Source organism: Peromyscus maniculatus, chromosome 1 (assembly GCF_049852395.1).
Source record: "Peromyscus maniculatus bairdii isolate BWxNUB_F1_BW_parent chromosome 1, HU_Pman_BW_mat_3.1, whole genome shotgun sequence".
Lineage (NCBI taxonomy): Eukaryota > Metazoa > Chordata > Mammalia > Rodentia > Cricetidae > Peromyscus > Peromyscus maniculatus.
The window spans coordinates 27,947,047-27,973,422 of record NC_134852.1 but is presented as its reverse complement, the minus strand read 5'-3'; the positions used below and the strand labels follow the sequence as shown (position 1 = coordinate 27,973,422).

At 42.6% G+C, this 26,376-nt stretch overlaps 2 protein-coding genes across 6 annotated transcripts in view; both read right to left on the bottom strand.

Moving 5' to 3' along the window:
* Positions 1-2,792, bottom strand: part of LOC143273031 (pregnancy-specific glycoprotein 22-like) — a 168,924-nt gene extending 166,132 nt beyond the window's left edge. Inside the window, exon 1 of the mRNA XM_076570899.1 lies at positions 2,784-2,792. The gene's annotated coding sequence lies outside the window, so the exon portion shown is untranslated. The remainder of the gene's footprint in view (positions 1-2,783) is intronic.
* A 5,390-nt stretch (positions 2,793-8,182) lies between these two features.
* On the bottom strand, positions 8,183-17,851 carry LOC143272829 (pregnancy-specific glycoprotein 22-like). 5 transcript variants are annotated; one of them, XR_013050425.1, is made up of 6 exons: positions 17,599-17,851; positions 16,513-16,872; positions 13,329-13,688; positions 11,755-12,114; positions 8,527-10,712; positions 8,183-8,378 (listed from the first exon to the last, which is right to left on the bottom strand). XR_013050425.1 is itself a non-coding variant. In XM_076569134.1 (6 exons), the coding sequence occupies exons 1-5, from the start codon at positions 17,813-17,815 to the stop codon at positions 10,441-10,443; spliced, it is 1,569 nt and encodes a 522-aa protein (XP_076425249.1). In that variant the 5' UTR covers positions 17,816-17,851; the 3' UTR covers positions 8,183-8,648; positions 10,438-10,440. The 5 variants fall into 5 exon arrangements, 3 of the variants coding, with proteins under 3 accessions (XP_076425249.1, XP_076425156.1, XP_076425312.1); XM_076569134.1 differs by having other exon boundaries at positions 8,183-8,648; positions 10,438-10,712; XM_076569041.1 differs by having other exon boundaries at positions 8,183-10,712.
* Positions 17,852-26,376: the final 8,525 nt, after the last annotated feature.

Below are 26,376 nucleotides of genomic sequence, written 5' to 3'. Positions count from 1 at the left end.
AGCAGATGAGTCATGAGTCTCACATCCTGGGTATGTTGGACTAGGAGACCTGAGTCATAAAAAGAAGGTGTGGATTATACTGTCCCATGCTTAGTTGCAACACAATGTTCCCACTCACTGCTTACTGAGCTGTGTCATGAGTCTGCCCATGAGCTCCCTGGGCCTTCTAAGATATCCTGGACATCAATCTAGGTCATTCCCATTTGGTACCCTCTTAATCACAAGAAAACTACATTAAGGGGGGAACTGAAGATGATCTCTTGCCAATGTATCAGACACAGGAAGGAGCTAATAGGTCTCAGAAGGCTGTGTCTGTAACTTTTAAGTGTGTAGTGACAGAAGTGGAAGCCAGGCTACAAGGTAAGGTCCTGATTCAGACAAATACTTTTCTGAGTATTGATTGTGTGGCCTGATAGTGCCCCTGTTTATCACTAGAGGAACTGCTGCTCATGTCTAGGTAGCTGTACACATCACCAGAACCTGTTGCCATTTCCCTAAAGGAGAGAATTACTTGAATTAGAACTCAGAAAATAAGTACTTGTCAGGAGGACCTGTTTCCTCTGGTTCTCTTCTTGGTGACCATGACTCTCCAGTGAAGTCTCATAAGCCCATCAGGACAGTTAGTAAATGGCCTGGACACCTGTTGACCTATGTTCTCCAGATGACCCTCCAGAGAAGATGACTAAGGGACCTAGGCCAACCAAGACTGTCATGACAGTATCCCAGCTGGCTCCACACAACTGAAAACTTTGGCCCCTAAAAATTACTGTTCCCTGCCTTCAGAAAGTTAAAATACAAACCTAGGAAAACTATTTTCAGGGCTACCTGGAGCTAAGTCTTGAACAAAAGTCTGCGGATAGGGCTTCTTGGGACTCACTTCTCTGTGAGGCTACCTTTTTCCTAAAGTAGACCCAACATTCATTCCTCAGGGTCTTTCTCAGGGACACATTCCTGGAGAGAATCCAAAGAGTATAGATACCCTAGACTGATGTCCTTGAGCTGATATGTTGGGGGGGAGTTACCCATCATGCATCCAGATGCCTGCAAAGTGAGCTTAAATGAAGGATTCTGACTTATTGCCATTATTCTATACCATGTGTGTCCTGCACTAAATAAATGTTTAAACACCAAGATGGGGACACAATGCAGAAGGGATGTGTGCAGAGGCCAGATCTTATGCTCACGTGTGTGGCCAATGGAATGAACCCTACACAGCACCCAGAGTGCACAGAGACTCGCTTACTGTACATGTGAAGGTCCATGGTGGTTCATGTAATTTCTGCATGTCTGTTTGATGTCTATTAGTGATAGAATCCTCTGACTTCCTGGGTTACATTGTGAAGCACCAGGGATTATTTTCTGTATAATATCTCTCTACCACTATGTTCAGGATCACTCACACTTGCATTGCTGGTAAGTACATATAGTGAAATTCTGAGGCTCCTATTCCTCACCCCTTTGAACTAGGCAAAGCCTAGCAGATTCTCTGGCAGATGGTAGGCATGTACATGGATATTTTCTCCTTCAACCCCTTGGTGTAGCACTGATTCAGTGGTGGTTTGGACAGTTGTAGGAAGATGCCACCATGTTAAAAGGGAGTCTAGAATGGAGGAGAGAAAACAATACTGTTCTGGCATGTTCATCATTCAGCCTAGATGTGTGGGTAGGGGGTGTTCTTATCCTCCTTGAGGGAGGTGAGCAACATGACCTCCATTCTCTCAAAGCCTCTAATTATGTCCTTTCCTCTATATGAGATTCTTTGCTTAGGAATTGTCCTGGCTCCCCACACATATCCTTCCTCACATAAAGAGTATTTGGTGCAAGGAGCAATGCCTCTCTGAACTCCTCTTCTAGAGAATCCTCATTTTCTAAGGTTTTTTTTCCTGTTCCCCTTTTGCTTCTAGAAAACCCATGACTTCATCTTCTGAATACTCTGATGTTGGGTTCAATAGAATCAGTGCTTAATGAGGACATCGAATATTCTGACAGCTTTGTAAGGGTCAGTTGCTGTAAAAGACTCAGACAATGGCTGAGAAAGAAAAGAAAGCAGAAAGGAAAGATGAAAAGAAGAAAGGAAGGGGGAGGGAGGGAAGGAAGGAGGATGGAAGGGAGGGAGAAAAGAGGGAAGGAAGCTAGGAATGAACAGTGTCTCAGTGGGTTTAATCTACATAGGTCATGTGTTTGGCACTAATGACAATAATTCTACTCAAATATGATTTGAATTTTCTTACATTTAGTTATGTTTTATGTGTGTGTGTGTATTTGTGAAAGCATGTGCATGAGTGTGCACATGTGCCAGTCCATGCAACAGTGATTGTGTGGAAGCAAGTACCCAGATGTATACATCTGCAGTTACATGCATTAGCACCTGTGTGGAGGGCAGGGAAGTGCCTGCAAGAGTTTTCCCCTCTATCTACCCTGTTGGAATTGAGGAATGAAATCAGGTTGTCATGTCTCTACACACTGAGCCATCCTCCTGGCCCAACCCTGCTTGGTTTCTTTTTGGAGAATTATCCTGTCAAGGTTGAGAACATATGGCTTCAGAACATGACAGCCAATGTGACTCACTTTGAATACAGAGTGGTTGGGGCTTTTCAATTTATTTCATCATCTCTTCACTCACATCTTCTAGCTGCTGAGGCTCTGTCCTTCACTGTATCTTCTACCCTATGACTGTAAATAGAAATCCTTAGTCTCTCCTGGGGCTTCTGTCCTGTTTAAAAGACACCAGCCTGTGTCTGAGCTCCCATCCACCATCACAGTCAGAGAGTAAGTACTCTTACCTGTGAGCAGAAGCCATAGCCAGAGGGGGCAACCCTGTAGGGAAGCATAGAGGATGCCCCCATCTCTCTTCTCTCTGTGAGAAGAGCTTAAGAGCCAACATGGCCTCCAGGCTCTGCTGTCCTTCCTCACTCTGAGATGAATGTTCTCCCAGACTGATCATTTCCAATAATCAATTTGGTATTGGGTTATTGGGTCTGTGTCCAAGGCACAGCTCTGTCCCTTCCACTCTCAGTGCTGTCCCGCATCCTTCTGAACTTTTCTCTCTACGTTTCTTCTGCAAACAAAACATTGAACAACAAGGCTGATAAGCATCCCTATGCCCTCAGAGAACAATGCCTCATCCCAGGGCTGACATCTGCTGTATTTTCGCATTAGATCGTGACTCACAGAAGTAATTTCCTGACTGTTGAGCATGTGTCCTGATATCATACACTGGAGATCACTAATAGAACTGCACTCTCATGTCTGGGTCTACACAATGGATGGTCAACATATTAACTGTGAGATGCCCTGATGCCTTCAGAACAGGTGAAATGCAGCACCTGCCATTTTGTTCATTGTGGCTCTCCAGTATACCTCTTCCATCTAGTAGGATGGGTCTATTAAGGGTTCTAAACCTGCCTGGGAAGGCTGGACTACAGTTAGCTGTTGTGTTCATCCACAGAATGAGTGTCATCAGGAGGAGAATTTTGTCCCAAAATTTTCAAATGAAGGTCCTTCAACATTTCATTTTTCTTTATACTCAAATGAAAGGATAGTATTGTAGGGGCTGCAGCTACACTTCCAGCCCATCTCTGGTGTCTAAATCCTTACTGCTCTTTTTCTACATTGGGAAAAATTTCCAAAGACCACAGCTTCTCCCTGGGACAGACCCAGCCATCTCTGATTGGACCAAGATATAACACAAAAAGCTAAACAGTCCAATTAATAAAAACCCAGAACCAGATATTGGGGTAAAGGCTGAAAGATCAGAGGAATAGAACAAGCTAGCCACAAGTTCTTACTGCTAGGAAATTCTCAGCCTGAGAGCTACTTCCTATATACTTACACCTTATATACCATTCTGTGCCCTGCCATCTTCCACTCTCCACCCAGCTACATCACTTTCTCTTTCCACCCAGCTCTATTACTTCCTGACTGTCTGTACAGTCCTCCAGACCTCTATGTTTAATTAGTGCTGGGATTAAAGGCATGTGCAACCATGCCCGGCTCTGTTGCTAGTGTGGCCTTGAACTCAGAGAGGTCAGGATGTATCTCTGCTTTCCAAATGCTAGGGTTAAAGGTATATGCTAACAATGCCTGACCTCTGTGTTTAATATAGTGGCTGACTTTGTCATCTGATCCCCAGACAAGCCTTATTCCTTAGAGCACAAATAAAATACCACCACATTTCCCCTTTCTGGTCTAAAATAAAAGAAGTTATAACTAACATAAGAAAAACTATATACAATAAGTACAATAACTATATACAATATATACAGGCAATATATACACTAACAATGTCTAGTCCATTTGCACTTGATGAATTCAGTGAAAATATTCCCTTATCTATTCTATTTTGTTGAGTCCAAGATGTACTTAACTCACTTTGTAACCTAACTTGTATTACCAACTGAAAACTATCTTTTGATGTCTTTCAAGCTTATACACTTTACACCTCTTTAGTTTCTTTTCTGAATTTGTTAACAAGGAAAACAATAGGTATCTAATCTTCAACTCTCTCAGAGACCCAAAAAGGAAATAAATATTACTGTACACTTAAGGAAGTTAGCAAACATGAGTGAGTTGTGTGTATCCCTCAACTACATGTAACATGTGGAATGACTCAGCATATCAGCCTTATAGCAGCAAGTGCCTTTACCCACTGAGCAATCTATTTGGCCCATCCTGGTAAGATTTTCATTTGGAGAGTCACCTTATCATAGTTGGGAACAGCCGGAACTGACCTACTCTGGTGGTGGGATGGCCAAAAACCCTAATAGTCTTCATAGAAACCCCATCCAATGACTGAGGGATCTGGATGGAGAGATCCATGGCTAGGCCCCAGGTGGAGCTCCGGGAGTCTAATTAGCAAGAAAGAGGAGGGTTTATATGAGCGAGAATTGTTGAAACCAAGGTTGGATAAAGCACAGGGACAAATAGCCAAACGAATGGAAACACATAAACTATGAACCAAAGGCTGAGGGGCCCCCAACTGGATCAGGCCCTCTGAATAGATGAGACAGTTGATTGGCTTGATCTGTTTGGGAGGCATCTAGACAGTGGTACCGGGTCCTGTGTTCATTGCATGAGTTGGCTTATGCAGGGACACTTGGCTCAGTCTGGGAGGAGGGGACTGGACCTGTCTGGACTGAGTCTACCAGGTTGATCTCAGTCCTCGGGAGAGGCTTTGCCCTGGAGGAGGTGGGAAAGGGGGTGGGCTGTTGGGAAGGGGAGGGGGGCAGGAGGGGGAAGAACAAGGGAATCCACGGCTGATATGTAGAACTGAATGGTATTGTAAAATAAAATAAAAGGAAAAAAAGAACTGATTATAAAGTACTAGCTAATAATACACATAAATTTTATTTGGTAATGGAAATATATATATATATATATATATATATATATATATATATATATATATATATATATATATATATATATATATATATCAGCTAATGGTGATTACCTTTGACTGGGGAACAGAGTAATCTGGTCACATCACAGAGCAGTCCCCCTCCTCTTAACATTTCCCACTCACCAAGAGCTTCCTGCTGCTGAACTGCTGTCCCCCTCTGTCTTTTCTTGATACTCTGCAAGCACAAACTCTGAGTTTCTTCTGAAACTCTTATCTTAAAAAATTACAGCTATTCTCTGAGTTCGCCTCCTCTTATCCATTGTCAGTACATGGTCACCTCACCTTGATGTCAGGACAGAGGTCTTCAGCTTTAGGCCAGGTTCCCACACCCTTAGGCCACATCTCTTGTAGCTCACTTTAGGACAGAGTGTAGGACTTCTCTGTGATGTGACCAGATTACTCTGTTTACTGTATCTGGCTCCTCCATGTTCCTTGTCATTTACACTACACTGAACTACATCAGTTGGTGTGAAAAACTCCACTACTACTCAAAGTTTATAAAAGAGCAGACCTTTCCTTTGTTCTGGGATCAGGAGAAGACTGCTCATTGATATTGCCCAGAAATGGAGGGTGCTTTTAGAAGAAGCTCCTCAACTATCCTCCAGGTTCACTCACTCTCTTGGTAGCTATTTCTCATTCTCTCATTCTCCCCAGCTCTCTCTTAATTTCACTCTTAATTTTATAGTTTACAAATGTACTTTTTAGAATCTTCTACATGTATGTTCTATTTACATTCTTCCAATCCCATCCTATCTCACTCTGCCTCCTCTTAAGCTTTTGACTCTCTATCTACTTCATGGCTTTTTATTGTCATTATTATTACATATATTTAATTATAAATTAATAAATATATAAATATAATCTGGTGGGTCCATTTAGTGTTGCCCATGTAGGTATGTGTGTAGGTGTTTATGGTTAACCATGTGGGATTTGATTACTTATCAGGTGCTCATCCCTGGAGAATACTGAGTCTCCTTCTCTCAGAAATCATTAATTACCTGGAGCTCTTTATATAGGAGTTAAGTCTCTCAGGATTCCCCCATGTGTTCTGGAAAGTCAGTTGGTGTTGTCATTTTTTCAGGTCTATTTATGCAGCCATAAGTTGAAATTTCTTGGGTGTAGCTTCCCTGTAATATATAGAAGACACAATCTCACAGTAGATATTCTGGTCTTCTACCTCTTACAGCATTTCCCATCCTCTTCTGAGCTGTGCTCTGAACCTCAAACAAGGGTGTTGTGTTATAGATAGATCAGGTAGTACTGAATACATAATGATGTCTATCTTAGGGTTTTATTCCTGTGAAGAGACACTGAGGTCATGGCAACTCTTATTAAGGAAAACATTTAATTGTGGTTTGCTTACACTTTCAAAGATTTAGTCCTCATTTTCATGGCAAAAAACATGGTGACATGCAGGCAGGCATGGTGCTGGAGAAGGAGATGAGAGTTCCACATCTTAATCATCAGGCAGCAGAAGGAGATTGTGTGCCACACTGGGAGTAGCTTGACCATATAAGACTACAAAGCCCACCACAAGAGTGACAAACTTCCTCTAACAAGGCCACACTTCCTCACAGTGCAACTTCCTAAGGGCCAAGCATTAAAACATGTGAGCCTATGGAAAACATTCCTAAATATACCACCAATTTTCCATTATTTACTGCATTTGCATTAGTTTTAGATTTCTTTGATGGTCTCTGCAAAAAAAAAAAAACAGCATCTTTTTTAGTGTAGGGCTAGAGCTATACTTCTCTGTGGGAATAATGATGTGTATTTAGAACAAACCTAGATATTAAACTGGTTTAGGAAAAATGGCCATTATAGGTTCTCCTCTAGGATACATAAAATCAGTATCCATGTACAGTTGATTGCATTCTAGTACTGGCCATAATTTTCCTCCTTTTTGAGCAGCCTGAAGTCCAATTAGTTTTTCACAACCTCAAAGGGATAACTGCCACTCTTGCACATTTAACGATATCTTGCCATGCTGGTCATTGTTGTCATCTGTAGGGATCTCAACTGGGTAGGACAATATATTGCTTTTCTCTGTTGCTAGCTTGCATAGAATCTTCAAGTACTATAAAGTCTAGTCTTCAGAGAAGAGGTTTCCACATCAGATCAGCAGGCACAGGGGTTACATGAGTCAGCAGCAGATTCTCTGTATGTATACTATAGCTATTAGATTAGTATATTTATGAGACTTTTCACTCTGAGAACAAGTGAGTCTCTGACTCTTGTGTCTCCTCTTGTGACTTTTTTGCTTCTGTTTGGTGGCAGGGTTCAACATGAATATGAAAGTTTTTGTTTCATCTTATCATATTTTATTTTGCAATGTTTCATTGTTATCTCTTAGAGGCCTGTTCTTCTCTAATGAGAGAAAGAAAAAGAGTGGATTCCCCCTATAGGAGGTGTGGGGAGGAACTGGGAAATGTTGAGAGAGGGGACACTATAAACGGTATACATTGTAACAAAAAGGAATCTAGTTTCAATAAAAGAAAAAAAACTTAATTCTTCAAAGTGATTAATGGTATTAACAATATTTTGTTAGATTAGTTTTGTGTTTAAAAGAGTAACATTGTTAATACTAAAAGTGAAATTTGAGAACTTGCTGTCCATTTTTCAGATTAATAAAATTTTCATGACTATTCAATAGTGATGGGGATAATTGTAGAGTGACTTACATAAAACAGAAAAATACGTAGAAGCCCAGAAACTGCACTAACATGAAGAGACATAAAACTGATTCCATGAATAACTCATAAGACTGACTCAATGAAGACATTCAACAAAAGTGAATAATTTTTAATGATGGAAATTACAAACTATGGGTAGAAGAGAAGCAATTGCATTATGGGCACATGTGAAAAGCACTGCCAATTCAGTAGTCAGTGGGGAGACTGACAGTTTTCTCTCTAAGACCAGCGTCAACACAAGGATGCTGCATTGGCCACTTTTCTTCAATATTCTCTTAGATGTCCTACACAGAACAATTAGGCAACACAAGTTAATAAAAATGTGATCAATTAATTGGCTGTAAAATAGATCTGCTGATGACATGAACTTATTTGTGGAAAATCCTAAAGATTCTACAGAAGTTTCTGAAACTGGTGAACAAACATACCCACCTGAGATCTACCACGGTAACTAATATTGCACACAAGCAATTAGATGTCCTGTTTTGTCACATGCATAGAGGGAGAACCTAAGTAACCAGGAAGACTCAAGATACAGGAACCCATGCATCTCCCTGGAAAGAAGAAACATAAAAGATTTTGTGAATGGACTGAGGGAAGGTGGGGATAGGGACAGGAGGAAACAGGTAGGGTAAGGTGGGATGGAAGGAGAGAGGACTTGGAGTAATGACTGGAATGGTGGGACATTTGGGGAGCAATGTGGAAACCTACTACAGTAGAAATTCCCTGGAATCTACAATAGTGACCTTAGTAAAGAATCCTAGTAGTGAGGGAAAGGTAGCCTGAACCTGCCATATTCTACAACAACAGAAGATTTCAAATTGTGGGACTCGGATACCAATCCACCCACAAAACATTCGACCTATACAATCTGTCCTTCATCAAACATGTACTGGTGTAATGGTGGAACAGAACTTGTGAGAGTAGCCAATCAATGACTGCTCCAAATTAAAGCCCATGCCATGAGAGGGAGCCCAGACCTTGACACTGCCTGGATAGCCAGGAACCAGATGGTGGCCAGCCCAGAAATTCAGGAACAAACCAAATATGACCAGAAAAACATTTCAATGAAATAATTACTAATAATATTCTTATTATTAGTAGATCAGTGTCAAGCCTAATAGTCAATAGAGAAGCATCATCCAACAACATTTGGGAACAGATGCAGAAACATACAGCCAAACACTTGGCAGCACCAGAGGAACCTCAGAGAATAGGGGAACGGTGAATTATAGGAACTAGAGGGGACAAGGACACCATGGAAACATGGAACACAGAAACAAGTAACCAGGGCTTGTAGAGGATCACAGAGTCTGAACTGATAATCACGGACCCTGTATGAGCTTGACCTAGGGCCTCAGCATATAAGTTATGGTAATGTAAATGGCTATTCTTGTGGAACTCCTAATAGTGGAAGTGGGGACATCTCTGACTCTTTTGCCTGCCCTTTACACCCTTTTCTTCCTACTTGGTTGTTTTCTGAGCTCATATATGAGTGTCAGTGGCAAGCCTAATGTAACTTGCCATGCCATGTTCTGTAGATGTCCCTGGGAGTCTGCTCATTTTTTTGAGAGGAAACAGAAGAGAAGTGGATCTGGGGTAGAGAAGAAGTGAGGTTAAGGGAGGGGTGGAGGGAGGAGAAACTGTGGTCAGGATGTAATGAATGAGAGGAAAATAAAAAGTAAAGATATACGTATTAACAGGAAACACACTCATGGGCAAGGTCCCACTGTGAATGCCACTTTCAGAATGAAAACAGCACGACCAGCCCATACATGAAGGATTTTACATCTGTGTATCAAACAAACTGTGGATCATAGCTATTTAGAAACCAGCTATGTCCACAGTGAATCATGGGCAGACCCTTCTTCTGTCACTCTTCCTCACTTCACATGGATGACTGGTGTGCAGGCAGCATTGGACCTAGGTGAATTAGTTAAGCAAGGAATGTATTTGAGCATATGAGAGGATGGTTTTCTAAATCCAAAAAATGCACCAATTTCACAGCAGACTCAGAGCATCCAAAAAATTAAGGGATCCTGAAATTAGTTTCCATGAATTCAGAAGAACTGGTATATATTTCAACCACAACCGAAGTTCTTAATGCCTTTTATTTTTGCTTATCATACTGATATCTTTATTTTCCTTTTATAATAACTGCACTTTAAATCCTGGCCTTCCCTTATACAGACATGTATGGCTGGATTATAGGTATGAGTCACCATTCTGGCTGTAGCTGAGTAGTAACTAATCATTTCCACCACAAAACTTTTCTCTATTTTATACCCCATTGATAAGTAAAGGCCCCCATTCTGCTGTGGGATGAGAGGAGAGATCACTCACTCATCATGGCCACCAGACTGGGAGACTGGTCTTCAAACTGAATCGGTTGGAGACCTCACACTGATACTCTCCAGCATCCTCATACCCAACAGGATCTATTCTGAGTCCGCACTTCGTTGGGGAAAGAGTCATCCTCTCTGTGAGCTGCAGATTCTGGTTATTGAAGATCCAGCGAATAGAGATGTCAGTGTCGGGTGAAATGCACGTGAAGATCACAGATCTACGTCCTCTGACTGTGGTATCAGTGATTCTCAGAAAGGGCTGTGTCACATATTCTGTAAAGAAACAGAAGAGGGTACCAAATGACAGAAGTCCAAAGAGTTCAACCAGGCCACCTTTAGTTCCTACTTTATAAACCTTCCAGGGGGAGAATTTGGAACTGTGACTATAGAAATACATTATACTTTGGATCTGCCACCCAGGGACTGTGTGACCCTAATTCAGGCACTGTTTCCTGTGTCTCAGGATCCCTGTAATAGGACACACAGTGAGTGCATGATCATGGCTGTGTCCATGAGTTAAGCTTAGTTATGAGCAATGTTCTGACTTTGGGATGGGGAGCTGCTCACATCAGCAGCATCTGTTACTATTCACCTGCAGAAGAGAATGTCCTAGGCTGGACCCCTGAGGTGAAGGAGCAACCTGGAGTAGCTGTTGCCTCTGTTTCTTCCCTTGGTGTCTTGACCTTCCTGTAAAGTCTCAAGCCCATCAGAACTATAGACTAATGGCCCAGACACCTGTCCACTGAGCCTCAGGAGAAGGAGAGGCACAGGTGACCTACCTAACTGCAGCTGTCATGGCAGTACACAGCTGGTTCTACACTCTATGTGACAGTCCCATGACTTGGACAGTCAGTAAAGCCTTGTTCCCTATCAGCTCTCACAGGAAATCTAAACAAATAGTTTCAAAAATCTCCCCAGTGTCACCTTGAGTCCAAACAGGGGCAAAGTACTGGAGTTGCAGATTCCCGGTGTTCTCTGTAAGGTCCCCATGGCTTCATCAGCCAGGAACTGCCTGACTCCCATAGAGTCTTTCTGGGGACATGTACATGGTGAGAGCTCCAAGTGTCTGGGCTGCAGCTGACACCTTGGGGCTGAGTTTACCCAGCACAGGTCCTCCTCTGTACAGGTAATGACAGGTGAGGGGTTCTGATCTATTAGTTTGTCTACCCAGTGTGTGTTCTGCAGTAAGGGCCCCAACCCCATTGGGGAGACAATATAGTAGAGGGGAGGGCAGGCACAGCCCAATACTGATAGTTCAGTGTATAAAGTAGAGTAAGCAATACCAAGCAGTTAGAGACCATAGAGAGTCACTTACTCTTTACATAAAATTCTACAAATGCTTTTTCAATATTGAAATCTTTGTTTAAAACTTCAAGTGTGTACAATCCTGCATCTTTTTCAGTGACATCCTGGAGCATCAGGGATCCATTTTCATACACCATCCATCTTCTCCCATGTGAAGGCCACCACAAGATGGAATTCATGTCACCACTGTATTCTACAATTTTAAGTGCGAGGGTGCTATACTTTGATTTGTACCAGAAAAAGGATATCAGGTCTTCTGGAAGATTATGAACTTGTAGAAGAACGCTTTCCCCTTCAGCAGGATACTGAGGCACCACTCGGATCATGAGTTGGGAAGATGTGAGAGGGTTACAGAAGAGAGAAAGGGAAGCTGGGAGGGAAAAGAGAAAAAAAGCCATCACAATGGGATCATTGTGCTTGGTGAAAAGATGGTGACCTCCATCTTGAGCAGATGGATTCATCACTCAGCCTAGAGTTGCAGATGTGTGTGTGTGTGTGTGTGTGTGTGTGTGTGTGTGTGTGTGTCCAACTTAATAAAGAGCAGAAACAAGACCTCCTCCTTTCCAACAGTGTCCGTGAGGGTGTCATGTCCACTGCATGGAACTGTCACCTTGGGTGTCTACATGGCTGCTCCCTCGCTGCCCTCAGTCAGACACTGCACATACTCATGTACAGTGGGTACATCATTTGAGATGATGCCTCCCCTGAACTCAACAGGCCTGGAATTTTAATTTTATAGGTTTTTTTTCCTTCAGTTTCCTTTGAGGTAACACTCAACCCTTGATGCCACCTAATAGATGTACTTGCTGCTCTGTCAAGTCTAGGACTTTCTGGGTGCAGTGCGCAGTTTGATCTTCAAGGCAGGCTCGGATCTTTAAAAGGTTTGGGTACTAGGATGGCTGGTTTTATATCAACTTGACACAAGTTACAATCATTTTGCCAAATAAGGCTTCACCTGAAAACTGTCCACCGCCAGACTGGCCAGTGGGCAAAACCCTAGTACATTTTTTAAAATTGGTAATTGATGCAAAAGGATTGAGACCAATGTAGGCAGTTTAAGCCCCGAGCTAAGAGTCCTAGGTAATAAAAGAGAACTGATTGAGCAAGCATGAAGAGCAACCAATAGGAAGCACTTCTCCATGGTCTCTTCACCAGTTCATGAATTTTATTTATGACACTCTCAATTGGGAACTAATAAATACCCCAGTTTGACACGAATGTTTTAAAACCATTGTTCCCTATCAGCTTTGTAAGACTAGAGAACTAGAAAAATGTTCTCCTGCATCACTTTAGTCCAGATTTGGAAAGAAAACAGGATTCAGGGCTCCCTGGTCTAGAGCTTTAAGATCCTGAGGTGACTCTGACATCTTAGGCTGAGTTAATTTCCATCAAGGTCTTCCTTGATGCAGGTGGAGTCAGAAGATGGAAGATGATCTACGGACATTTGTCTCTACCAGTGTGTCCTGCATTGTGTTCAAACTTGCATAGGTACCCAGGGCAGAGGGCAGGGATGGTAGGCCATATATGACAGCCCTGTGTGTCTAAGCCCCATCCAACACTGAAGAATCACAGAGAATCACTTACTGTACACGTGGAGTTGCACTTGTGTTTCTTCATTTCCCATATCTGTTCTATGAATTCTTAGGGTATAGAGTCCAGAATCTTTTTGAGTCACACCATGTAGCAGCAAGGATCCATCACTGTGCAACATCTCTCTGCCACTGTATGCAGGCCCCCACACAATTGATTTCCTGTCTAATAGAAATCTGGCAGCCACAAAATTCTTGAACTCAGTCATTCCTTTGAACCAGACAAAGCCTAAAGTATTCTCTGGGGGATTGCGAACAAGTAGAAGAACACTTCCCCCTTCAGCAACTCTGGGTGGCACTAATTCAATAGTGGGCTTGGCAGAGGTAGCAAGGTGCCCACACTTCCAAAGGAAAGCTAAAAAGGGAAGAGAGAGATCCATCTAAATTGTGACATTTGTATTTGACTAAGATGAGGCCCTGTGTCTTGAGCAGCTGTGTCCATTTCTCAGCCCAGGTTTATGGGTGAGTGTCTTTCTGTCCTACTTGGTGGAGGTCTGCAAATGACCTTTATGTTCTCAATGTCCCCATACTTATCATTTCCACTATATGTATCTCTCTCTTCAGTTGTCAACATTGCCCTGTATTACTGCCATCAGATCTCTGCTAAAATTTACAGTTGGTTGGTGTTGCAGTGATGCCTGCCTGACCTCTTTCCCTACAGACCCTGTGTCTTCACTCTCTAAACTTATTTTGTTCCTCTTGGGGTTGTAGCCAACACCTGAATTTACCTTCTATCTTTCTTTACTTCAGGTCCACTCAAACTAGGACCTCATAAAAAACATGAGTTGTCTTATATGTTTTAAATGATGCCTAGAAAAGAGTCTGATGCTTGTGAAGACTGAATTAATGAATAAATGAATGAGTGATTTCCCAGAACCCTGTATGTCCATGGATTTATTTAAGAAACTCATAGGTTTAGGGATACAGTATTGAATCATTCCATTTCCTTTAATTTTTTTACACTTGTTTACATATTATACTTGTGTGTGAGTAGTGTAAAGGCTAATTTAGAGGGTTGGCAGGACCAGGACATAGTACTTTAGTAGAGATCAGAGGACTTCTGTTCATTGTTCTCAGCTTGCTAGAGAGTGAAGTAAATGCCTATATCCATTGTACCATGTCACTGATCCACCCAAGCTTGATTTTTATTTGGGCTATCAAGCTGAGAGCATCCGTCTTCAGAATATTGTGGTCATGCTTAATAACATCTTGAAAGAACAGTGTCTCCCCCACCCTTACTGTTTAATATTCAATATCCAATGACAGTATCCTAATGCTAAGCCTCATTCCCATTCTGTATTTTCTCCCCTATAAACACTAAGACTCCTCTCATATCCTTGTGACACTCAGTAGACTCCAGAGTGTATGTCAGTCCTCTCCTCACACTGTCAACTCCTTTTCTCCCCATCTGTGAGCAGAAGCCCCTGACATGTGGTTCACCCTTTGCAGAAGAGTGCAAAGGGGCATCCATTGTCTCAATAGGCTGATCTGTCTTCACTCTCAGGAATTTCTGCTCGAGCACAGTTCCCAAGCTCTGCTGCCCTTCCCCCCTGAGCTGAGCCTCTTCCTAGGTAAGGAGCACCTCTCAGAGTCCCATGGGCTGAGGATGAGACTGTATTCCTTCCCAATTCTGTCTTTATGTCTCTATCATGTGGAAAACAGAGTGAGTGTTGAGTGAAATGCCCATCCCTGTGACATGAGATAATAGGAGCTGACCCTGGAACTGCACTCTGCTATGTTCTGGCCTAGGTTTGTCAGCATCAGAAATGGAATATCTGCACAACTGTGTGATTAAAAAAAACCTGCTGAGCACTCAGTCTTCTCTGGAAACATGGAATCTGCTCCCAGCAGGAAGGTGACAAAACTGCTTGTGAGGATCCAAAGGGAGCAGCTGAGTGATGTGTGGGGGAAAGAACAGCTCTATTCTCACTGGAGTCACCATCAGACAGGGTTCTGACTGAGGTCAATGGCCCAGGATGTGACAGCAGTCTTACATATTGGGTGTGTGAAAGGAGGTGACCTGATTCCTGGGAAAAGCCTGTGAGCTCCTTCATCCTGTGCAAGATTTTCAGGAACATGTTCTTGCTTCCTCTGTTTGCTGAGCTATGTAATGAGTTTGCCCATGTGCTCCATGGTCTGCCTGAGAAGCCTTGGACCTCTATACAGTTGATTCCCCTTGGATATTGTGTATTTTACAAAGGAAACACATAAAGTGGGAAACAACATGATCTCCTGGCAGTGCAGCAGACACATTAAGCAGTCAGTAGGTCTGAGAATGCTGTGACCATGATTTCCAGGTCTGTAAAAACAGGAGTGGAACCAGGCTACTAGGTAAGTTCCTGGTTCAGGCAAATACTTTTCTGCCAGTCCATTGTGTGTCCCAATAACATCACTGGTGATCAAGGGAACTACAGTTCATGTCTGGGAAACTCAGATCAGGATAGCCTGTAGCCATTTTCCTGCAGGAGATATTTCCCCAAGCTGGACCCAGAGAACAAGCAATTGTCAGGAGAACCTGTGTCCTCGGTCCCTCTCCTTGGGGATGATAACCATCATGTGAAATCTCACTTTCCCAACAGAATAGTTAATTGAGGGCATGGATAACTGTTGAGCTATGCTCTCCTGCTGACTCTCTGAAGAAATAGCCAAGGGACATATCCCAACCAAGGTTCTCAAGACAGCACACTGCCTGGCTACACACATCACAAGCCTGTGACTACTAGGGAGCACTGTTCCCTACCATCAGGAAGTGAAACTCCAACATGTATAAAATGTTTCTCATGGACACCTGTAGTTGAGTCTGAGACAAAGGTCTGGAGACAGGGCATCCTGGCACTCATATCTCTGGGAGGATCCCATGTTTTCCTCAATGAGGCACAATGCTGATTCCCTTGAGGTCTTTCTCATGGAAACATTCCTAGTAGGAACCCCTGGAGTCTAGACAAAAGCAGATATCCTTGGCTTAGTTACCCATCATGCATCCACCTATGTGCAAGGTAAAGTCAAATGAAGGATTCTGATCTATTGCTATTATTCTACACCATGTGTGTCCTTCACTAAATGTTCAAACCCAATATGGAATCACAACGCATAGGGAAGGTAGGCACAGACCTCCCTTCCATATATGTCCAGTGAAATGAACCTCACCCAGCTCACAGAATTCACAATGACTCACTTACCATGCACATGGAGGTAAATGGATGTTGCTGACATGATTTTCCTGTGTCTGTTAAAGGTTCGCAGGGTATAAAATCCTGTGTCATTCTGGGTGACCCTTTCTAGCAGCAGGGATCCATTGCGATATATTGTCTCTCTACCACTGTGCACAGAACCTGGGCAACTTAAATCACTGTGCAGTGCATACAATGCAATTCCTTGTGTCATCTTTGTTCGTCCTTTGAACCAGGCTATGGCCATAATATTCTCTGGAAGATCTTGGACAGGGAAAAGAATGTTTTCTCCTTCAGCCACAAGGAGTGGCATTGATTCAGTGTTTACAGTGGCAGTGGTGGACAGGAGCCAGAAGGTTAACAGGGAGGCTAGAAGGAAATTGAGAAAAACCACCAATATTAAACAAGTGTGATCAGCACTCAGCTTTGGTGTATGAGTAGGGGTGGACCCAACTCACAGACATAATCAACATGACATCCATTGTCTCAGAGTGTCTCAGTGTGTCACTAACTCTCTAAGGAATTTTCTGCTGAGGTATCTGCCTGGTTCCCCTATCAATGTCCTATATCCTCCTTACAGAGTATTTGGTGTAAGGAGCAATGCCTCTCTGAAATCTGCCTCTGGAGAGTTCTCACTTTCTGATTTTTTTCTCTGTTACCCTTGTGATTTTAGTCCTCTAGACTTTTTTTTGTTTGGTTGGTTCTTTTTTTTTTGGTTGTGGTTTAAGTGGTGGTTTTTTGAAACATGGCTTCAGGTTGTCATAACTTCACACACTGAGACATCTCACTAGCCCTCCCCTGTTTGATTTCTATTTGGAGGATCACACTGCCATGGTTGGGAACAGCTGTCTTCAGAACATTGCAGCCAATGTAACTCACTGTGAACATGGAGTGTTTGAGCCTTCTCCCTTACCATCATCACCTGCTGTCCTCTGAGAGCTTCAGGCTGCCGAGCCTCTGTCCCTCACTTTACCTTCTGCCCCATGACTGCAAACAGAAAACTTGAGTCTACTCTCAAGATTCTGTTCCCTTTAGGAGACTCCACCTTGCCTCTGACTTCACATCCCCACACAGTCAGAGAGTGATTACCCTTACCTGTGATCAGCCACTGCCAGGGAGTACACCCACTGCAGAGAATCCCAGAGGACTTCTTCATTAATCTTCTCACTTGCTGTCCTTCCTCTGAGGAGAAGGGCCTCAGCTCCAACACAGAACTCAGATTCTGCTGTTCTTCCTCCTTCTGGGCTGAGATTTTTCTCAGACAGTCCAGAATCCAACAGACTGTGAGTAATGGGGTTTGAGTCCAAGGCATTGCTCAATCACTTCCACACTCATTGCTGCCCCACATCCCTCTCAACTGCCTTTTATGTTTCTCCTCCAAGCAACACATTGAGCAACAAGGCTGATAAGCCACCCCCATGCCCTCAGAGAACAATGGCTCATCCCTGGTCTGATATCTGTTGTGTCCTTGCCTTGGGTCTGTCAGCACTAAAGAAGGAGCCTCCGCCGGGCGGTGGTGGCGCACGCCTTTAATCCCAGCACTCGGGAGGCAGAGCCAGGCGGATCTCTGTGAGTTCGAGGCCAGCCTGGGCTACCAAGTGAGCTCCAGGAAAGGCGCAAAGCTACGCAGAGAAACCCTGTCTCGAAAAAACCAAAAAAAAAAAAAAAAAAAAAAAGAAGGAGCCTCCATCATGCCTATATGTCCTTGTAATACAGAGTCACAGTTGAATATCCAGTCTACCCTGTGTTCTCAATGCTCTGAGAAGGTGGTATTTACTGGATCCCTGAAGGAAGGTGACTGAAATGTTTCTGAGGGCTGGAAAGAAACCAGCTGAGTGATGACTAGGAATGAAGATCAATTCTTTATCACTGATATCACCAGTCAAATTAATGATCCAGGAGGGAAGCCCAGGAGAAGTTGTGTGAGGAGTTTCATATGTTCAGTGTTGGGGAAGAAGTGACCTGTGTGTCCTTGAAAGAACTGTGGGCTCCATATTTCTATGGATGTTTTCTTTTTTTATATTATATTTTATTTATTTTATTTTACAATACTATTTAGTTCTACATAACAGCCACAGATTTCCTTGTTCTCCCCCTTCCTGCCCGCCTCCCCTTCCCCCCAGCCCATACCCCTTTCCCACCACTTCCAGATCAAGGCCACCCCCAAGGACTGAGATCGACCTGATAGACTCAGTCCAGGCAGGTCCAGTCCCCTCCTCCCAGATTGAGCCAAGCGTCCCTGTATAAGTCCCAGGTTTCAAACAGCTATCTCATGCAGCAAGCCCAGGACCTGGTACCACTGCCTGGATGCCTCCCAAACAGATCAAGCCAATCAACTGTCTCACCTATTCAGAGGGCCTGATCCAGTTGGGGGCCCCTCAGCCTTTGGTTCTTAGTTCATGTGTTTCCATTCGTTTGGCTATTTGTCCCAGTGCTTTATCCAACCTTGGTTTCAACAATTCTTGCTCATAAAACCCTCCTCTTTCTCGATAATTAGACTCCCAGCGCTCCACCTGGGGCCTAGCCTTGGATCTCTGCATCCAGATTCCTCAGTCGTTGGATGGGGTTTCTGGCACAACTATTAGGGTGTTTAGCCATCCCATCACCAGAGTAGGTCAGTCCTGGCTGTCTCTCGACCATTGACAGCAGTCTTTTGTGGGGGTATCTTTGTGGATTTCTGTGGGCCTCTCTAGCACTTTGTTTCTTCCTTTTCTCATGTGGTCTGCCGCAGACCACCCAGAGGGAGACCACCACTGCGGGAGAACCAGGGAGAAGGCTCGAGGAGAAGTCAGGAATCCGCAAGGAAATGACAGACAGACACACAATGTGTTGATGTGCTGCTGCAGATTTACTTCTGCAAAATCAGTGCTTATATTCTTTTACAATCAAGGAACTTGGCAGGGGATTACATCAGACCTTTAACTTTTACAATTACTAAGAATCAGCAAAAAAATAAAGTACATCAGTATCTATTTCTGTGTAGTGCAAGAGACAATAACAAAGTACATCAGTATCTATTTCTATATAGTGCAAGAGACAATAACAAAGTACATCAGTATCTATTTCTGTGTATCACTTCCGCAGCTTGGAGTTCATTGCAGTTGTTGCTTAAGGGCATGATCTCAGAATTTTGTGAAATCTGTCTCGTGCCAAAGACCACATCTGTGAGAACCAGATTTTTACCAGCCAAGGTTTAATTCACCCTCTATATACTTTTGTATAATTTCATTTATTTCTTCCTCACTCCTATATATCCACTTATCCTTCCAGTTGTCATATACCCTTCTATACCAATACCTTAGGGCTGGCTTCATATTTTCTATGATCTGCTGTCTTTCTTCTTTACGATAAAGGCACCAAGGCTTTCTAGTCCTGGCTAGCCTTTCCATAAAAGGCAAATCACTCCAAAGTTGTTTCTTTCCTTCATGATTCACTCATCTATTCCCAACTTCATCATAGCCTCCCGTATATGGGGAGCAGCTCTAGGTAATTTCCACTCTCAGGGGTCCACCTAGGGGCTGTCCACCAATGCCTCCCGCCCCCCCCCCACACACACACAGAAAAGACATACAGAGAAAAAGCATGATTAGTGCCAACAAGGACTGTCGCCAAGGCCATCTTGTCCTCCAGGGCCTCCTGGAATCCTCAGGCTGCATGGCAACTGCTGATTGCGGGGGAACTGCCTGAGGCCCCGCTCCAGAAAGCTCCAACCTCAACCCTTCAGCTGCCGGACCCCAGCGCAGTGGCATGCTTTGCTACAGCTACGCAGGTGTCACAGCTGTGGGCATAGCTGTGGTCTTTATTTAACATGGTCTCCTATTCCTTGTTCTCCCTTCTTGATCCAGCTGGCATCTCCCGCTCTCTTTCCCTCGACCCTCGCTGTTCATTGCTCCCACTCATGTCCAGGCTGTTCATGTAGATCTCATCCATTTCTCCATCATTGGGTGATCCCCGTGTCTTTCTTGGGGTCCTGTTTTCCAGGTAGCCTCACTGTCTTGAATGCATTGGCATAGGAGATCACTTCCTAAATCTATGGATGTTTTCAAGACAATATTCTAGAATTCTGTGTTGGTTGTGCATATGTCCTCTTTTATCTTCCTGGATCACTTTTGCCCTTTCCTAGATGATTCCTTCATGGTAATCTTGTCTTCCACAGACAATGTGGCAGAGATGCCAGGAAAGAGGAGACCTTTACAGTCCTCATGCAGAAAGGTGTTCTCAAACAAAGGAAGGAGACAGTGGGTCAGAGAAGAATCTAGGGAGGTATCACAAGGTTAGTAGGAACAGGGATGGAAAACAACCTGCTAGGTCATGGCTTGGGAAACAATTTTTGGAGCATTGAGCTCATAACCTGCTATCACCCCCTGGAGACAACTGGGAGAACTGCAGTGTCATGTCTAGGACTATAACAAGCATGGTCAAGAAGCCTAGTGTGAACTTCTCTGATATGTTTGGCACAGATGGAATACAGAGCCTGTCATCCTGACCACTGTGCTCTTCAGGACTCCTAATTCCATCTACTGCAGGATGGGTCTAGACTGGGTTCAAAATTTGTCTTGGAAGCCCCGGAATAACGTTGAAAGTAGTGTGAATCCAGAGGAAGGGCATTCTCAGGAGGAGCCTTGTGCTCAGGGAATTCAGAGGAAAGTCCTAGGACATTTATCTTGAGATTAAAAGGAGAGGACACAGCTAGGCATGGTTGTGAATACCTTTAATCTAAACACTAGTGAGGCAGATGCAGGCGGATCTCTTAGATCCAGGCCAGCCTGGAGTAGGAGCATGTTTCAGAACAGCCAGGGTTACACAGAGAAATCCTGTCTGGTTTTAAAAAGAAGAGGTCACTAAATGTAGAGGGTGGCACATGCACTTTTTGGCCAATCACTGCTGTCTGAATACTATTTTCTCTTTGTGCAGAGGGGGATGAGGGGGTTTGCTCTTTAGTACAAATCACATTGATTCAAATACACATGTCTTCCTTATACATTGTTATGGTGATATTTCATTTGTCCTGAAATGTGATTTTATTTGTATGTTAATAAATAAAGTTGCCTGGGGGTCAGAGCTAATGGCAATCCACAGCAGAAGCCGAGCGGTGGTGACACACGCCCTTAATCTAATTACATGGCAGGCATAGTCTGTATGTTCAAGGACATATCCAGCTTGGAGAAACATGCCTTTAATCTCAATACCAACCATAGAGACCTGGTGGTCTTTATAGATAGGCAGTGATAAGAAGGTCACATGGTTGGGTTTACAACCAATGAGAAGGCAGAACAGAAAGTCAATAAAAAGACAGACACACAGGAAGTAGGTCTCTTTCTCAGGGAAAGGATGGCAGCATCAGTGAAGGTTAAGAAAGGGGTTTTAAGTCTCAGCTCTTAGCTATTGTTCTGACCTCTTGGGCTTTTAACTCTGCATTTGGCTCTGTGTTTCTTATTTAATAAGGCTGTTACTTCTACACATTGTTCTATATTTCTTTCTCTTACTGTGAAAAAAACACCATGAAAAACAGCAGTCTAGGAGAGAAAGTAGAGTCCTTTTCCCTTCTGAGACTGTGTTACATTGTAGCACTGAAGGAAGTCTATGCAGAAAACATGCTGTTTGCTGGCTCGTTTCCAGGCTCATGGTTAGCTAATTTTGTATACAAGAAGGACCATCTGCTTAGGTATGATGCTGTCCACAGTGCCACAGTGGACAATCACTCACAGAAATGTACATCCTGACCTGACTTGGTTGAGACTCTGTTTTCTTTAATTGTTGTTGTTTTCGGTTGCTCGTTTGGTTTTGCACCCTGACCACAGTTTCTCCTCCCTCTTCTCCTCCCAGTGTCTCTGCCCACTTCTTTCCTTTCCATTGATCTGTCTGTCTGTTTATGTGCCAATACAATATAGTTTTTATTCCTATAGTTCTATAGTAGAGCTTGAAATCAGGGATGGTGATACCTCCAGATGTTCCATTATTGTACAGCTATCTTGGGTTTTTTGTTTTTCCATAAGAATCTGAGTATTGTTCTTTGAACATCTGTGAAGAATTGTGTTAGAAATTTCATGGGAATTGCAATGAATCTGTTGATTGCTTTTGGTAAAGTGACCATTTTTACTATGTTAATCCTACCAATCCATGAGCATGGGAGATCTTTCTATCTTTTGATATCTTCTCCAATTTCTTCCTTCAAAGTCTTGAAGTTCTTGTCATAAAGGTCTTTCACTTGCTCGATGTCTTAGTTGGGATTTATATTGCTGTGAAGAGAAACCATGACCACGGCCACTCTTACAAAGGAACATATTTAATTACAGTTTCAGAGGTTCAGTCCATTATCATATTGTCACAGATCATGTCAATGTGCAGGTAGATATGGGGCTTGAGAAGTAGCTGAGAGTCCTACATCTTCCAGGCAACAGAAAATGAGCTGTTTGTCACAAAAGCAAAGCTTGAGCAAACAAAAGAGGCCTCAAAGCCTACCCTCACAGTGACACATTTCCTTCAACAAGACCATACTTACTTCAGAAATGCCACACCTCCTAATAGTGCCACTCCTTTTGGGGAGTATTGTCTTTCAAAACTTCACACTTAAGAGTTACACTAAGATATTTTGTACTACTTGTGGATGTTGCAAAGAGTTTTTTAGCCCTGATGTTTTTCTCAGCCCATTTATGATTTGTCTATATTTGGCTATATACATATACATATATACATAGTTTTTTAAAGTTAATGTTATAATCAGCCAATTCACTTAATGTTCCTTATCAGATCTAGGGGTTCCCTGGTAGAATTTTTAGCCTCAGTTATGTTGTTGTTTGTTTTTGCTCTTTTGGGGGCCTACCTCCCAGCACCCAAATAAATCACAAATGGAGACTTATTCTTAATTATAGATGCCCATCTTTGTTTGTTTCTTGCCATTTTTTAACTTTAAATTGACCTATTTGTCTTTTACATCTGGGCTTCTGCATTTATCTATTTTTGTAAACCTTTCTTTCTTACTCTGTTGCTGATTGTGCAGCTGGTGGTTGACCCATGATGTCCTCCTCTCATTCTCTGGCTCTTCTCTTTCTTCTCCAGATTTCTTCTTCTATATATTTTCTCTGCCTGAAGCTCTGCCTATCCTTTCTCCTGCCTCACTATTGGCCATTCAGTTCTTTATTAGACCATCAGGTGTTTTAGGGAGGCACAGTAACACAGCTTCACAGACTTAAGCAAATGCAGCATAAATAAAAGTAACACACCTTAAAATACTATTTCCCAACATTTCCCCTGTTTGTCTAAGTAAAAATGAAAAGTTTTAAGTTTAACATAGTAAAACTATCCACAAGAAAAACAATTATCAAGTAATAACTTACAATATTCAGTCCATTTGCAAAACTAATTATTTAGTCTTTAACTCCATTAAAGACCAAGAAGGATGTGATATTACCTAACAACAGAGACATCTTGTTGCCTGGACAGTCACTCACAGTTCCTCTGCAACATTGGTGCATCCATCTTCAGCCTACAGACCCATAGTATCAGGAAAACTTCTCAGTGAAGCAGGAAATTTGAATGACTGTCCTGCCTTGTATTGGAAAAGTTAATCAGTCACTCTTCTTTGTGTCTTGTAGAATATCTGACAGACTCTTCTGTGAGGCAGGAGTTTTGAAGGACTGCCCTGCCTTGTTTTGGCAAAGATCAAATGGCTTTTTCCAACGTGTCCTGCATGTCCAGTCTGAATAGCATATTGTCAGCAGTCAAAGGTAAAAGTAGTTTCTTTGCCTCATGGCTGACCTTGCCACAGTGAAAGCAAACTTCATAAGGAGTTTCTTCAATGTCCATTATCTCTGAAGTAAATTAGTGCTGCCACCAGTAGATGTGTCTCATTGTCATGAAAAAAAACTATGTCAACAAATCATTTTGAATGCCATATTCTATAGGACTTTGACTTGTTTGAAGACCCATTTACATATCTAAAATATACCTATTTAACCTAGAAAACCTAAATCTTTGATTATTATAGATTAACCACTAACCTCATTTCTTACTTAAAAATTGCATTTTTAAATGAGCTACATGAGCACAATACTACAAACAGCACTAGAAACATACATATGATATAACAAAATTAACTTTAAATTTATATCAATATATCAAAATCCATTGAAAATGCAAAATATCTGTGTTAACAGTTGTCTTTTATCTTATAGTCCTATACTCCTTTAAGTTACAACAAACATCCATAACCAACAAATAGCCAAAGACCATCCACACCACCCAACTCTTGGGAATGTTAGTATAGTTTTCTCCATACTGCTTCCTGCTGCCTGCCCCTGAGAAAATTTTAGATAATGGCTAAGTCCTGGGAAGAACAGCAGTAATCTTTGCTGATAGATATCACCTGCCAAGATTCAGAAGGCCTTACCTGATCAAACCTGATCCATATTAACTCTGAAAGAATCCACAGCCTCTCATCTCTCCTGTGGGAACAAAACTCCAAAGCATTTTTGGTTTCCATTTGACAAATATATTTTTTGACTTCCTTTTTAAAGTTAAGGCATTCCTAAAGCATCTAGGTTACTTCAATTTAGCAGTGCTATTCACAAGCCCGTATCTCCTAGCAGCTGTCTTTTGCCTCTCAATAATCAAAAAATTCAAAATCAACACAATAACATACAGGATTCTGTAGCTGGAGAGTTTTCTCTCCGGGTCCCACCAAGCCTCAGCAGTCCGACAGCCCACTTATAAAATAAACACACAGATGGTTATATTTTTTAAACTGTTTGGCCTAATGGCTCAGGCTTCTTGTTAACTGTTCTTATATCTTAAATTAATCCATTTCTCTAAATCTATACCTTGCCACGTGGCTCATGACTTACCAGCATCTTCACATGCTGCTTGTCATGGCGGCAGCTGGCAGTATCTCCTTCTGCCTTCCTGTTCTCTCAATTCTCCTCTCTGTTATTCCCGCCTATACTTCCTGCCTGGCCACTGGCCAATCAGTGTTTTATTTATTGACCAATCAGAGCAACACATTTGACATACAGACCATCCCACAGCAGGATTCAAACTCCCTGTGTATTTCCCATCTTGCATGGCTTTTACATTTTACTTTCTCTTTAAATACTTTATTTTGCTTTTAAACTATTCATTTTTTTCAATGACTATAGCCCTTTTCCTTCTTTCTTAAGCTTATATACATTGTAAAACACACTGAAACCCATTTAGATTGTTTCCCATCTGGACCTTCTTAATGCATATCTTTTAGCCATTTTGACTGCATGAACAAACTTTATACTGCTAAGCAGCATGGACCTCTCCCCAGGGCTTTGCAGGCTGGTTCCACTCACGTCTCAGGTCCTGAAGGTCAAGCCTAAAGCTCAGGCACCCAGTCAGAGGTTCATGGTGAAAACTGCATTCAACATTCCTAGAGTTCTAGACTGACAATACTTGTGCTGTAGCAAGCATTTGTTCTTAGGTTTTTTTTTTTAAATTTTTTTAATTTATTTTATTTTACAATACTATTCAGTTCTACATAATAGCCACAGATTTCCTTGTTCTCCCCCTTCCTGCCCCCTTCCCTCCCCCCCAGCACACCTCCCTTTCCCACCACCTCCAGATCAAGGCCACACCCAAGGACTGAGATCTGTTTTGGAGGCATCTAGACAGTGGTACCAGGTCCTGGACTCGCTGCATGAGATAGCTGTTTGAAACCTGGGACTTATACAGGGATGCTTGGCTCAATCTGGGAGGAGGGGACTGGACCTGCCTGGACTGAGTCTATCGGGTTGTTCTTAGTTTTTTGTTCCAACTTAACTTACTGGCTGTCCAAGGGCTTACCAGCAGGCAGAAACAGTTAAAGGATCTGTATCCTTTTAAAAAAAAGCTTTCTCAGACATTATGGAAATT